The following is a 15,101-nucleotide window of genomic DNA, read 5'->3' on the forward strand; positions in this document are numbered from 1 at the left end:
GTAATTGATATTTTAGAAGATATGGTGGACCAAGGTCAATCTATTATCCCATTGGATAGTATGCATTTCTTAGGAGAAGACATCATTAAAGAGAAAAATGATACTTCCTAAAAGTAAGGGGATTGATTTGGGCCCTCACATACGTGTATTCTCTCATGGATTTTTCTATAATTGGGTTCTTCTTAATGAGATAATTCACGAGAGAAAAAATAACTTTCTTTGTAGCCTATGTGAATGTTCTTGAGACAAGGAAACTTTGTTTTAAGGCTTGTGAGAAAAAGCTTGTAAACTGCGATGGTGTTTTTATAATTATTGGAAGACAAAGTTGCTAACTTGTGGATGTAGGCAATTACAAATCATATAATCTTTGTGTCATGCTCCTTTTATCATTTTGTACCTATGTGTAACACAACGGATTGGTCGTGTATATCTTTCAACCATTGATCCCATGTCGAATTGCCGGATTGCTAATCTAGATCATTCTGGATCAGTGCTCTGAATTTTTTTTTTTAAAAAAGAAAAAGCTGTGTAATTATGTAACATTATATTTGGACGGCTTAGTCGGTAGGTGTCTTTGCCCTCCCGCACGAGACCTGGCGTTCACTCCCCATCAGTTTATTTTCTTGAACCTTAAGAAAATATTGGGAGGTGGTACATGTTTTTGTATAGTGTTAAAAAAATACATAGTAAAACTAGTGGGAGGTTCAAGAGGGAATTGGAACCTCTAACATTGCTCATAAATAGAGTGCTGGAGGTCTAACTAAGAAGGGCTTCTGAGTTCTTTTGTGATAAGAAGTACACATTACATAATATATCAACAAAATGCAGATTCTGACCAGGAATGCCCTTGGTCTTTGGTAATTGCGAATTGGCAATTCCTGATCTAGATTTGCGAATTTTGAAGCACTGTCTACAGTTTTTCTTCCCTCTTATTTCACGCAAAACCTGGTTTTTATTCCTTAAAAGTGGTACAATCGCTCTATGTCGTGTTACATGGATTCTTGTGTTTGGGTGCCATACTTGTGTCTAACACATATTGACACACACAAGGATTTGGATATTCTACTTGTTTATTACCAATTAATTAAATCATTTTTAGTTTGATCTTCTTTTTCATATTGAAGTACGTGTACTTTGAAAATTCCTATGGTATTTTAAAATAGTCTATGGATTCAGCCAATTAAGGTATAATTGATTATTTTTTACTACTTTTCCATGAAATAGAATATGAGCAAAACATTATTGGATTTAGTTCTCTTCACAATATCACCATGATGCTTAATCCTGTTCTTCATGGCATGCAACACCATGTACATGTGTCTGACACTAAAATGTCTGCCCATAAGATAAGCTCAAGGTTTTTTGATCCTTGTTGGGCAATAGTTTGTGGCAGACCTTTGGGGATGGTTGTAGGTGGTTAAACCAAATATGAAGTCCCCTAAAGTTCAATGGGTCCTACTTCTCATTTGGAAATTCAATGCATGCAATGTTTGAGGATTCTGGCTATTTGGATGCTCTGCAACATAAAGAAAAGAATTCGGAGATGTAGAGGAGTTTGATCAGAAAGACCAGTTATCAACATTCTTTTGGCCTCAAATTATTATGTTGCATTCAGTGTCTCCTTGAAAACCTTGACAAGGCCTTTGTGGAATAGGGTAAAAAATACTTATGTGAGTAAAACTCTTAACAAAAATATTGGTCATTGTCAACCCGGTTGAGAGATGGTTCTTTATTGCAAGGGCACTTGGATTAGTTCGATGCCTTGATTAGCAAGTTGGTGACATCAAATGTGAAAATTGATGAAGAAGTGAAGGCAACAATATTACTTCGTTTAGGTTTTGAATGGTCTGGGCCATGGGTCATTGCCTAGCGTGGCCTACTTTGACCTCATTAACAGCCTTGGGCCAAGCCACATAGCCCAAGTATAGGGATGGGATTGGGCCAGGGCCCCTTTCACCCAGTAGGGCTGGCTGGGCCAAGGTCAACGTTTCGAGGTCGAGGGCCGGAACTAGGCCAGCCCTGTCAAGCCCTGGTTTGTCCAGTTGTAAAACTTAGACTTTGTTGATTACACAATGCTAGATTTAGGGGATATGCTGATCTGAATTTCACTAGTGAAAAGTCTCTGGAATTTGAACTTAATGTTTGTTTAAAATTTAGGTGTCTAGGAGGAGGACCTCCTTCCTTTCTGCCCACTTTCAGTTCACACGATTCTCAGAGCAGAGGAAGGTTGGGCAATAGGTACCACAAGGCCTCCTTTGTCCCACACATCTATCGAGAAGTAATTGTAGTTCACCAGTCTGGTCAAGAGTCTTTTTGGGTTGTGTTTGTGACAGGAGTCAGATAAATGGAGACAATTCGAAGAAGAGGTTAGATATGTTCCAAGTTGGACGGGGTAAGATACCAAATTGTTGGGGCGAAATAAAAGTAGGCCATATGAAAAAAAATTGTAAGGCACAAAAAAGGATCTAGGAAAGTTGAACTTTGGTTCTAATGAAGCCTAGTTCAAATGATTCTCAAGGAAACCTTTCAGAAGATATTGAGTGTTTTGAAGATTGGGTGTTTTTTCAATAGATATGAAGTAAATTTTATCGTATTAACTGTTCAATTCTAGAGCATCATTTCACAGGAGTCCACCCATGGATTGCTCTATGAGTACCATGTGATGGTGGAGGTTGTTTGCATGGAAAATAAAGACTCATGTAAAATAGTTGGACTTGGGTGATAATCAAGATGTTAGATGGTGTAACATGCACAATGCTCAGTGTCAGATATATTCTAGGTCTTAAAAGGAGTCTTTTATTCCCTGGAAATTCCATGACTAAGGTTTGAAATTCACAAGTGGTATACTTAAGAGTACTAGTGGTTTCAAAAGGAGAGCTAGCAAGCAATTTACTAGATTGTTTGGAAAAACAATCTTAGGGGAAGGTAATGTTGTGGCGGTGAAATCTGTCATGACATGATATATGTTTGGATCACATTGGCGATTGTGGACTTTAAGATACTCTTTGATAAAAACCTTGTCCTTGACTACCTCAATGTGTCTTGTTGTGAGTCATGATTGTTTCGTAAATATAAAACACATTTTGCTTTATCCACCACTGGAAGTAAGGAGTTTATGGAATTGATACATTCAGGCACATGGGAATCGCTTGTTGTCTTTTGATGTCACTGCATATTTTGTTAGTTTTGTTGTCAAAAAGATAATGAGAGGCCTTTTCTTGCTTGAAAAAGTTCCAAGACATTGAGAATAAAAACAAGGGTATCAATTGTCTGAGAACTAATAATGCGGAGAGAATAAAAACAAGGGTATCAATTGTCTGAGAACTAATAATGGGGAGATGGGGAGAATTTTGCTCTGATGAATTAATAATTTTTGTAGTGAGTGTGGCTTAGCTTGGCAGTTGGCAGTTCTAAGGTCATCTTAGCAGAATGGGGTGAATAGGAGGATGATTCACATGATCACGAAGTGTGCTAGGTGTATGTCGAATACTGTTGGTTGGGGTAGTGTTTTCGGGCAGATGTAGTTTGCATAGCTTGTTTCCGAAGTAAGTGGTGCACCAATGTTCCACTTATCTATGAGACACTGGAAGAGTTTTGGACTAGTAAACTTATTGATTACTCTTTCCTTTCTGTTTTTGGTTGTTGGATGCTAAATCTATTAGCTGCATTATTATTATTATTATTTTACTACGCAAATGGTATAAAGGGGTGTACCATTGGCGGGGACATTGTGGTTAATTGGGATATCATCTTTGATGAAACAAGAAAGGAAAGAGTATCCTGTTGAGGGCATTTGCATTCTTGCATGTAATGTAAAAGAACAATTTGTGAGCAGCAATATGTGGAATGATCTTTGTAAGAATTTCAAAGTTTTTCTCAGGATCTTTACTAGAACTGCCTTGATCAACACATTACATGTTCTGAAATTCAAAGTTAATCATCGTAAGAAACATCATCAAAGCAAAAAGAAAATGCCTGAAACAAGGTCACTACTAATTTCTCGACCTAACTAAGTTACGAACTCCAACAATAATTTTCAATGAGGATTAAACTTAACTCATAATTAAATAGAAGAATGGTGAGAAAAAAGTGGCATCTTGAATAGTGGAAAGACAATAGGTTGCTACACACAAAAGAACATAAACTGTTGGTGTTGCCCACGATAATTACTTATTGGAGTTCACACACCCCACTTGATCTCTTCGGATCAATGGAACACCATAACTTCGACAAATTTCTTTCTAACTCCTTTAAAGGTAAAGATTGGGCTAGGGACAAGGGAGAAGAAAAAAAAATTTAATCTCTCTCATCCCAATACTTAAATGGCTACTCTCTCTCTTCAACACATCCCAGCCCTTGCCTTCTCTCTCTATTACATGACCCAACCCTTACCTCTTCTCTCGTTTACATGTCCTAGCGTATTCTCTATAAAGTTGGGTGTCTTGAGAGAATGGGTTAAGGCCTATAGATAACACCATGTTTTGGGTTTAAAGGAGATGAAATGGCTTTTTTCTTTGGAGATCTGTGGGGTGAAAGTGGCTATATCTCAGCCCTCAACAGTTGCAACAACTTTATGTTTTTAGAATGACAATCACACCATATTCCTAGTTTCCCTTATCCGCCACACTTTCAAATCTAATAAAGCAGCCCACCTTCAATTTCAAACTTTCCAATGCCTGAGTGTCGAATCTTTCCGAAAGACCACTACTTTCTCTAAGAAGTTTCTTATCAATTTCTAATCATTTTAGGATTTTGAATGACGATTTGGAAGAAGAATTATTGATATGGGTCATTCGAGACCAAATATCCTTTTAAAAAGCACTTATTAAATAGTTAACCAAAAAAAAAGTAAACATTTTAAAAAATCGCTTGAGATCATGATGTACATGAGTTATATGCATACATGTGTGCCACATATGGGGCTTAACTTCCCTCAAGTGTCCTTAACCCATGGTTTCACTTTTTTGTTTAATTTCATAGACTCCTATTCTCCATTTTGCTTTATTAAGGGCCATATCTTCAGTGAAGCCATAAGTCCTTATATCTTTTCGGACTATTTTCAACCACGTCCTTTTGGGCCTAGCCTTTGCCCTTTGCAATCCTTCCACTTGAACTAACTCGTACCTCCTAACAAATAATGTTCAATAAGTCGGAGGCAGCCGCTTAGGCAGTTGGGGGGGGCTGGAGCGCCTAGGTGCTAAGGTCGCCGCCCAGACCCAAAGGCAAAGTGTGTTTTTTTTTTCCTTTTTTTAAATTTGGATCCCACAGACCTCCCCCCATTTTATTATATAGAGAGTTGTTTGTTTTATTAGTTAATAAGTTTTGTATATAATATACTCTTAAGATGCTAGAAGCCGGAATCACATATCAAACCTAAATATTTACAACTTTAGACTGTAAATGAAATAATTATAACTCAATTATTTAATAAGCATTAAGTTAATATTAAACTAACAAAATAATTATGCTTTATGAATCAAACATCGAGAAAACATATTACACATGCAATTATTTAATAAGCAATTAAGAATTAAGAAATTATTAAACAAACTAATAAAATAATAATCCAAATGGACAATAACATATCAAATATATATCACAAAATATTAAAATAAAAATACAAATAGTAAATAATAACATAATTAGACATTAATTGAAAAATACAAAACGTAATGAAAACTATTGAAATATACCAACCTTATTGAAGTGGACTCGATTTCGAGCTAAACTGAAATGTTTGGGATCCCAAATATCCTCTTTTATAACCTCTATAAGCCTCAAAAAGATTGGGGATGAGTATCCATTAATATGGTGACCATTCTAGGATTTCGAAAAAAATTTCCATCTCTTAAAAAATCTTCAAATCTAGTTTTTTTTCAAGTTGTTACTCACTCTAAAGTTCACTATAATTGTTTTTGAGGGCAAGAATGGGTATTCCCCCCTTTTAAGAGGGTAAAATGCCATTTTTTGTCCCATCCTGAATTTTTTCTGTCGAACTCATGCAAGCCGCCCAGGCGGCCGCCTTTTCCTATCTAGTCGAGCGCCTAGTTTTGGCCGCCTAATAGTGTTCGGTTTATAAATGCCTAGGTGTTTTATCCAAAAGTCCGCCTAGGTGGTTGGACGAATGAGTTTTCAAACATTGCTAACATGTGTTGTACTCGATCGGTACCACGCATGACCAGTCCACCGAAGCCTACTCTCTCTTTCATTTTATTTCCTATTGGTACCACGCCTAAATTCTCTGGAATAGACTATCCCTTCTTATCTTGCCACTCATCCATCTCAACATCCTCATCTCCGCTACACTCATTCTATGGTTATATTGTTTTTTGTATGCTCAACATTCCGCCCCATAGAGTAAAGCTAGTCGCGCCGCTGTCTTATAAAACTTTCCCTTCAACCTCATTGGTATGCGGCGATCACATAAAATTCCAGTTGAACATTTCCACTTCACCCACCCAGCTCTAATTTTGTATGTGACATCTTCCTCGATCTTTGCTTTTTCTTGGATTATTGACCCAAGATATCGAAAATATGGTCTTTTTTGTACTTTCTGGCCGTCAATCTTGATTACTTCCTTGTCTCTACTCTTATTGTTACTAAACTTGTACTCTATATATTCTGTCTTAGTCCGACTAATTTTAAAACCTTTGGATTCTAGAGCATTCCTCCAAAATTCTAACTTTGTGTCGACTTCATTTCGAGTCACATCAATCAAACGATGTCATCTGCGAACAACATGCACCACAATACCTCATCCTGTAGGTGCCTAGTTAAGTCGTCCATAACTAAGACAGAAGTACGAGCTCATTGTTGACCCTTGATGTAGACCTATTGTCTCTGAAAACTCACTCGTGTCTCCACTAGTTGTTCTTGCACTAGTTAGCGCTTCATCGTACATATCTCTCACCAAGTCGATGTAGTATCTAGAGACACTTTTATTTTCCCACACCTGCCAAATCAAATCTCGAGGTACTTTATCATAAGCTTTCTCTAGACCACTAAAGACCATGTGGAGGTTTTTTCCCTTCGCTCTAAACTTCTCAATCAGTTGCATAAGTAGGAAAATAGCTTTTGTTGTTGACCTTCCTTGCATATAATCATTGGTTCTCAGATATACTCATTTCATGCCTTAGTCGTTGCTTAGTGACTCTCTCCCAAAGCTTCATAGTATGGCTCATAAGCTTGATCCTTCGACAGTTTGCACAGTTCTGTATGTCTCATTTGTTCTTGTAAATAGGTACCACAATACTATTTCACCATTTGTCTGGCATTTGTTTTGTTCTCAACACCTTGTTGAACAACTTTGTCAGCCGGTCAATGCCACTTTGCCCCATGCACTTCCAAACCTTTATCAGGATACCTTACGATCCTAGTGTCTTTCTTATCTTCATCCTTTTCAAAGCCTCTTTCACTTTCGATATCCTAATCCTACGAATTTATCTATGACATCCGTTGTCACTTGTACCAACGGTCCCTTCTACCACTATGTTCCCATAGTGTTCGTCATTTAATAATTTCTGAAAATAGACTTTCCACCTTTCATTGACATCGTCATCCTTCACCAAAATCTTTTGATCTTCACTTTTAATGCGTTTACTATAGTTTGGATCCCTACACTTTTGCTCTTTTATTTTTGCTAATTTGAAGATGTCTTTTTCACCTTCTCTTGTTCTTGGTTTATTGTATAGATTATCATATGCCTTAAATTTAACTTTACTTACTATTTTTTTAGCATTTTTTCTTAGCATTTTTTATTGTTTCTATTACACTGTCAAGTTTTATAATGTGATCGATTTTTCGTTAATGATCTTCTGAACCATGTCATTCCACCGCCAAGTTTACTTATCGAAGTTTCTTTTTCCTCTAGATTCTTCTAAAACTTCTTTTGCCACGTTCTTGATACATTCAACCATCTCATTTCATTTTACATTGACATCATGTTCAGAGTTCTATTTTCCTTCTTCAACTAATTTATCCCTAAATAATTCTATTTTCTCATTTTTTAAATTCCACCACCTAGTTCTTAGATGCTCATTACTTTCACCTTTGTTGCTCCATGTCTTTATGCAGACATCCATGACACGAGCCTATGTTGGGTAGTCAAACTCTCTCCTGGGATAACCTTGCAGTCTTTACATGATAGTTGATCTACCTTCTTAACTAGGAAGAGTTCTATCTAACTTTTATGTGTTCTTCTTTTTAATGTAAGTGTTTGTTATTGCTAGACCATAACAAAATCTATAATAGTCTCACCCATCTCGTTTCTTTCCCCAAACCCATATCCCCCATGTACTCCTTTTTATCCTCTTCTATCCTTCCCTAGATGACCATTTAAGTCCCGTCCTAAAAAGGTCCTCTCTCCATTTGGTATGTCTTAGACTATTCCATCTATGTCCTCCTAAAATTGTCTCTTAATTCTATCGTCTAATTCTACTTGTGGTGCATAAGCGCTAATTATGTTAATTATCTTTTCTCGTAATACGAGTTTAATATACCTATTTTTTTAACATTAACAACTTTATCTTTGAAAATATTTATCTATTATTATGCCTACGCTATTTCTATTATGATCATTTCTTGTATACCATAGTTTATACCCATCTATTTCTTTAGCTTTTTCTCCTTTCGATTTAGTTTCTTGTAGACAAGCTATGTTTACTCTCCTTCGTCTCATTGTATCCACTAACTCCATACTCTTACCTGTAAGCATGCCTACCTTCCTTGTGGCTAAACGAATCCTATTCTCTTGGACTAGCTTTTTACTCGTGCTCGTTCAGGATGTTGTGGGAACCCTTGCCTATTTTCATCGCAACCGGGCGGCTCTGGAGTACATCGCTTCTGGAGAATGCCCTAGCTAACCCTTGTTGATTTCTCACTGTACCCAGGGTCCGGTACAACGCGTCGCTTTTGGGACGCCCTAGCACTCCTATTCTAGGTAAATTATACAAATTCTTCAAAGGTCCTCCTCTCCCTTTGAGAGGATAAATTTTATAATTTTGAGATGACATTTGATGAATGAAAAAAATTATTTACCTTTCCAAATAGTGTAAATTTGTTGTCCTTAAAGATGCCATAATTTATTAAGAAAAATTAAAGATTGAGAATGCTATATGATAGGTCATTACTATAACTTGGCAATCCATTTGTGCTAGCCGTGCAATCATGTTGTACCTCCTAAACTATTTTAATTGAGCCCATTACCCATATAGATTCAGTTGAGATGCAGATGCATTATGGGGTTGCGTATGGTTTTTAGGTGTCCCTGAGGACCCCCAAAGCTGCCCTGCTTCTAGGGGACTAAATAATATGTTAGATCTGCCACTACAGTTGCCTGCTTATAAGGGAGTTGATAATAATAGCATATTTGACCCTACGACTGTTGATACTATGGGGTTTAACATTATATCAGCTATGTCCCTATAGCTGCTTGCTGCTAGGGGATTTAATATTATGCCAATAATAAATCGCTTTCAAACTCTTCATTTACTGGGGCCTTACTTATAAGATCCTATATAGAAGAATAATTGGTTACATAGTTTTAAAAAGCGGACCGCCCATTGCCTAAGCGGCTGCCTAGGCGGTCCAGAAGGCTTGGGTGCATTGCCCCGGCCCTAGGCGGCCAAACTAGGCGGATGTCCCTGGGCGCTCGGGAACCCGCCTAGTCGCCCACTTGAACGCGCCTAGGCGGCTGCCCAGGGCCTGTGCCCCGCCTAGGGACAGAAATGCGGCTCCGTGAAGGTATTTTTGGGTTATTTTTTTAATACTAAAGGGGAAAAATTGTGGGTTTTAGGTTTATTTGAAACTTAAAAGCCATTAGACGTTATTTTAGAGAGAAAAAAAAAAAAAAACAAAAATTTACTAGGCCGCCCTCCCAAGTTTTGAGAAACACTGATTGGTTACATGTAATGGGAGGACCTTTGGCAACGTAGGATATAGACATTAGTTGTTTCATAATGAAAAATGTTTTTAAGGTGTGGATCACAAGGTTTTATTTAGTGCTTAAGGGATTTTGTAGATTCTTGGTGACATGTGCTATTTGGGCATGAGCTTCCTCTTTTCGGGCATGAGTGATATGGGTATTAGTATGCAAAGTATCTATATTTCACTACCTCTCAAACTTTCCCTGATCTCTTGGGTATTAGAAACATTTGCCTAGTCCAAAATGAGTCATGGTTATCTACATGATACAAAAACTACCCAATGGTCTACTTCATAGTTACGGTGGTGATCACTTTACGATTTTGTACATCGTGTTGTTGATGCGATTGTTGCATGCCAAAATATGAAAACTATGGAAAACATTTATATAAGTGCGAGGCTCTAAACAATCAAATTGGGGTGCAGCTCAAAAAGTTTAGTAGAAGAGGTTGTTTTGATGCTTAAATATCCTCAAATTGATCATCTCGACCTTAAGATGCATGGGCATGACAAAAAAAATTGATTTCAAGTTTTGGAAATAGTGCATCTTGTAATATATATTTGTACCGTCAATTTTCAAGATTTTTATAGATTTGCTCGATCTAAACTATTTTTGAAGCTTTAAATTTTATAACTAGAGATGATAACCTATTTTAAGGCTATGACAATGATTATCAGTATTGAAACCACATTTCTCTATACTATTTGAAGGTGCGATTTACTTTGATTGTTTAGAGCCTCGACACTATACAAATTGCACCCAAAACCTATTGGTTCTGTTAAAGCGTAGCCAGGGAATTTGAAATGGAGGAATTGTAAGTTGTTAATTGAATTCTTGGCGTAAGTTTAGTAGAGAAAGTTTTGTGGCGCTTCAATCTGCAGAACTTTGAACCGGTTAGTATCACCTTCCTATACACATGGAGTATTTGAAACATTAACCTAGCACAAAAACAGAGAACACACCAATGTCTTATGTATTGTACTCATTAGCAGCGAGAAACCTCATGTTTGCTATGGTTAGCGGTGGACTTGATATACCACAAACAATTGGAGTAGTTAGATACAATGCCAAATTCTAGCCATGATCACTATACTGTTGTGAAGTGGATCCTTCATTTTCTGAGGGGAACATGTGATGTTGATATTTGTTATGATGGGATAAGATTTGAAAGTTACTGGTTATGTTGATGAACATTTTGCAAGTGATTATTATATGAGAAGGTTCATTGCTAGGTATTTTTTTTCCTTGGCAAGTGGTGCAATTAGTTGGTTGTCTATCCTACAATCTATGGTGGCTTTGTTCTACTACAAATACTGCGTACACTCACTCATGCATCCGCAAAGTAGTTTTGCTAAAAGGGTTACTTGGAGAGTTTCAAGTTGTGCAATAAGGGATATACCTTCATTGTGATGGCTAAATGACTTTTTTTTAGTGAGAAATCCAACTCTCAATCATAGGCATAAATATGTTGAATATTTTGTTGTAAAAAAGTTTATAACTCAAGAAAATTTAGTGGCAGTGTTCAAAAAAGTGAACTGCTCATCGCCTAGGCTGTTTAGAAGGCTTGGGCGCATCGCCTTGGCGGGCCCAGCGGCTAGGGCTTGCACCCCTCCTAGGGGCAGAATTTTTTTTTTTTTTTTTCGTTGTATTGATTTTTTGAAATAAAAAGGGTTTGAAGGATGGATTTTTGGTTCATTTCAATCCTAAACCCACAAGAACCTATTTTAGAGAGAAAGAAACCTCAAAAAAAATAAATTTTGTGACTTTCATTAGATCGAAGTGTTTCTCAAAGTTACAGAAAGTGGATCCAAATATCACCCAGGTAGATTTGATTTAGTTTTGGAGTTTTATAATCCTATTAAAGGGTGTTCTTTATTATTTTAGCACCAGAAAACATCTCAGAGGTGGGTGTTCTTCTTCAGGATGTTGTCGAAGTGGAGATCTTGGTTGGAAATATGGATATAACCCGAATCCAATTTGTGAAAAAGATATGAAAGTGGCCATAAACCGGTTTAATAAATATCTTAACAGTATTAAGGGGGATGTTGCCCCATGTAAAAATGTTCCTAAAGCTATCAAAGAGGAGATTAAGCAATATATGAGTTTTGTAAAACAAAAACAAGGAACAAAATCCTTGTCATTTGAATAGGTTTATTTCTGCTACTTCTATAAGAAGTGATCCGGGTTGGAAGTATGGTCATAACCCAAAACCAAACGATAAAAATTGTATAAGGTGTAATTTTTGTGAAAAAGATACAACGGGGGTAGTAACTGATTCAAGAAACATCTTGTCGGTATTAAAAGGAATGTTGTTTCTTGTAAAAAGGTTCTTGAAGCTATTCGGGATGAGATTAGACAACTTTTGAAATTAAAAGAACCAGAAGGTGATGAAAATGAGCCTTGTTCTATGGAAATATCTTCTCCAGGTTCTTCTAGAAGTGGTGATCCAGGTTGGAAACATGGTTATAACTTACTCCTTTTATTTTTCTACAGTTTTTCTTCTGACCTGGTTTCTATCCCCTTCACCTTTTATCATGTGGTAAGATCACAATGAATAGATATTGACCAACATGGATATCATATATGCAAATGATGCCATGTTCCATTGAAAGGGACAAGGAAATCATTAGTTTTCTTCATGCATTTCTTTCTTTTATTTATGAGGTGATTGTCTTTCCAAGAATACAGCATTTGGAGCGGCTAAATCTGACAAGCAATTTTATGGGTCATTTCCAATTTCATGTTTGTATCCATTTTTCTCACTCACATTTTGTATAATTTGATGCAGTGTATTTATGCTTATAAATTAGTGGAATGCATATACGGGATTTGGTACACCTCGATTGATGGATAGGTTGTCAATTGCAGGACCATGTCTCAAGTTCATATGCCACCACTGACAAAAAAAACAAAATTGGCAAAATGCGAGCAGTGAATGACAACTGTACAAAATCAGTAGAGAATTCCACGTCTGGAAAGGAGTGTTTTCATGCAGTCTCCAGAGTGCCAACCATTCCAGAAGGAACATATTATGCTAGGAGGGAAGGGGGAGATGCAAAGGCTGACTCCTCCAAGCCTTTACAATCGAAGTGGACTGGAAGGTCAGTGACATATTTTTGGAGTCCTGAATTTGGTGGATGATTGATTGTTTTTTCTAATATTTTAAACTGTCTTACGAAATACAGGAGACTGTTGCCATCATCCTCTGTTTTTAGGGATTTGGATTGCTTGGATATGGAGGACGAGGTCCCAAAGGTTCTCCCCTCTCTCTCTCTCCCTCTCCAAATGGGACTCGTTTGTTTATATCTTACAGTGCAACAAAACATACTGCTGACATAAGACTTATGGTTTGTGTGGTCGACAGGTGAAGAAGCATGGTAATAATAAAGTAAGGGCAGATGAAAGGCTAGGGACCCAGGGAAGGGCAGCACTTGTGAGAATGCTGAGAGGCAACCGTCCAATATGATTGTTCTTGTTAAGTTACACCGCTTGTAACAGTGTTTATAAAATGCCAAGGGAGTATCCACAAGGGCACTGTCAGAGTTCTTGTAAGGTCCCCGTAATTTCCTTTTATTTTGGAAAAATCATGGATCTCAATAGAATCACAGACATTTTAAAACAGCTACGTCGACCTCTTTTTCTATCTCACTCTAATGAAGCCGTCCTTTCTACATCGACCTCTCTCTCTCTCTCACTCACTTTAATAAAAGCTGGGTCAGATAAACTATTTAGAGATAACTTTTTTCTAGGAAAATTGTTTGGTGCTTTTGAGCTTACACCGTCGACCAAAATTGGGTCTTGTAAACAATAGTCCTCGAAGGAAAAAGTAAAATCAACGGTTCAAATATTTTCTCCAAAAAGCATCATTTTAGTTTTTAAAATTTAGCTATTTTTACAGATTAATAACCTCCATGTTAAAAAATATATAATTCCTTAAAGTTAAGATCCATTTCAAAAAGAGAAGTTGGTCATAACTCAGCGTTATTTGCTTTGGTGTCTCATGTGAGTTTGGGCTTTGGGTACGTTCCTCTACATTATTTTTGTTCTTGCAGCATCGTTTTATCCACGTCATTTTAGTCTCTTTTTTGCGTTTTTGCATGCCGCTTTAAGCATAATTTCCTTATGGACACAATATGTTATATTCTGGGGCGGTAATATTACATTATGAAGTTCTAGTAATTATTTTATGGACCATAAAACTTATATATTTTTCTTTATCCAACCGTCCATTTTAAATGGAGGGTTAAGATTGTTTCAATCACAATGTCATGTCTCTACACTATTTTATTTTAATTTTTTTCTCTATAAACTATTTTGACACGATATTTTGGACATCCAATCCTTTATTAAACTTGCACTAGCAATAAATATAAAAAAAATATTTTCAATAAAATAAAATGATCAAAATACTTTTGAAAGCTTTAAGGGGTATTTTGGTTATTATATTTTATTGAACAATTATTTTAAATATTTTTTATAGGTGCACTCCAATGAGAAGATGGTATATATCGATTTTATATTCATACAATTTGTATAAAAAAAATTAAAAATAAAATACTTTGAGACGTTGGATCCAAGATCAAATAGTGAGATTCTCTTGATCAAAATTGGATCACTGGATGGAAGAGAGATGGTAGAGAAAGCATAGATCTTCTATGCTATAGAGGAAGTATAGAAACCGTTCCCTTTTTTTATTTTCTGGTGTATACATGAACATTTTTAAAAGAGCAACAGTAGCACGTGCAGATTTGTACGTACGGAGTATGCGAATGTATATGTGTGCACAAGGGCTAAATCTGCATGAAATTTTGAAATAATAATTTTTTTTTTTTATTCACGATATGAAATAATTAGAAACATCAACTTTATATCAAACGTACAGTCACTGTGGAGGTGCATATCATTTGGATCATTTTCAGGGCAGGAATTCAGTTTTGGGACCTAAGCAGGCTTGGACCACTTGAAAGGTTAAACAGAACCATCTTATATATTTCTCGTAATAGGAAAAATTGCTCCCTTAGATAAATCTTGAATTCATTGTCAAAAAAAAAAAGAGAAGGATAAATCCCGAATTAATAATAACCTTGCAGTCCCTTTGATGAATACCGAATTGAAACATAAAAAGTACATGAAAATTGACACATGGTTTAATTAATGGGAAATGGTTCTATGTTTCCCC

At 36.4% G+C, this 15,101-nt stretch overlaps 1 protein-coding gene across 8 annotated transcripts in view; it reads left to right on the forward strand.

Moving 5' to 3' along the window:
* LOC18425699 (ATP binding microtubule motor family protein) overlaps positions 1-13,593 on the forward strand; it is a 79,539-nt gene extending 65,946 nt beyond the window's left edge. For all 8 annotated transcript variants that reach the window (XR_002279520.2, XR_016040545.1, XM_011631094.3 and 5 more), the window contains 3 exons: positions 12,791-13,023; positions 13,108-13,177; positions 13,287-13,593. Coding sequence is in view for 6 of the 8 variants with exons in the window: in XM_011631094.3 (XP_011629396.2) it covers positions 12,791-13,023; positions 13,108-13,177; positions 13,287-13,388 (405 nt within the window). In the remaining 2 variants the exon portion in view is untranslated. The remainder of the gene's footprint in view (positions 1-12,790; positions 13,024-13,107; positions 13,178-13,286) is intronic.
* Positions 13,594-15,101: the final 1,508 nt, after the last annotated feature.

This window comes from Amborella trichopoda, chromosome 9 (assembly GCF_054954075.1).
Source record: "Amborella trichopoda isolate Santa Cruz 75 chromosome 9, AtrichopodaSantaCruz75HAP2 v2.0, whole genome shotgun sequence".
Taxonomy (NCBI): Eukaryota; Viridiplantae; Streptophyta; class Magnoliopsida; order Amborellales; family Amborellaceae; genus Amborella; species Amborella trichopoda.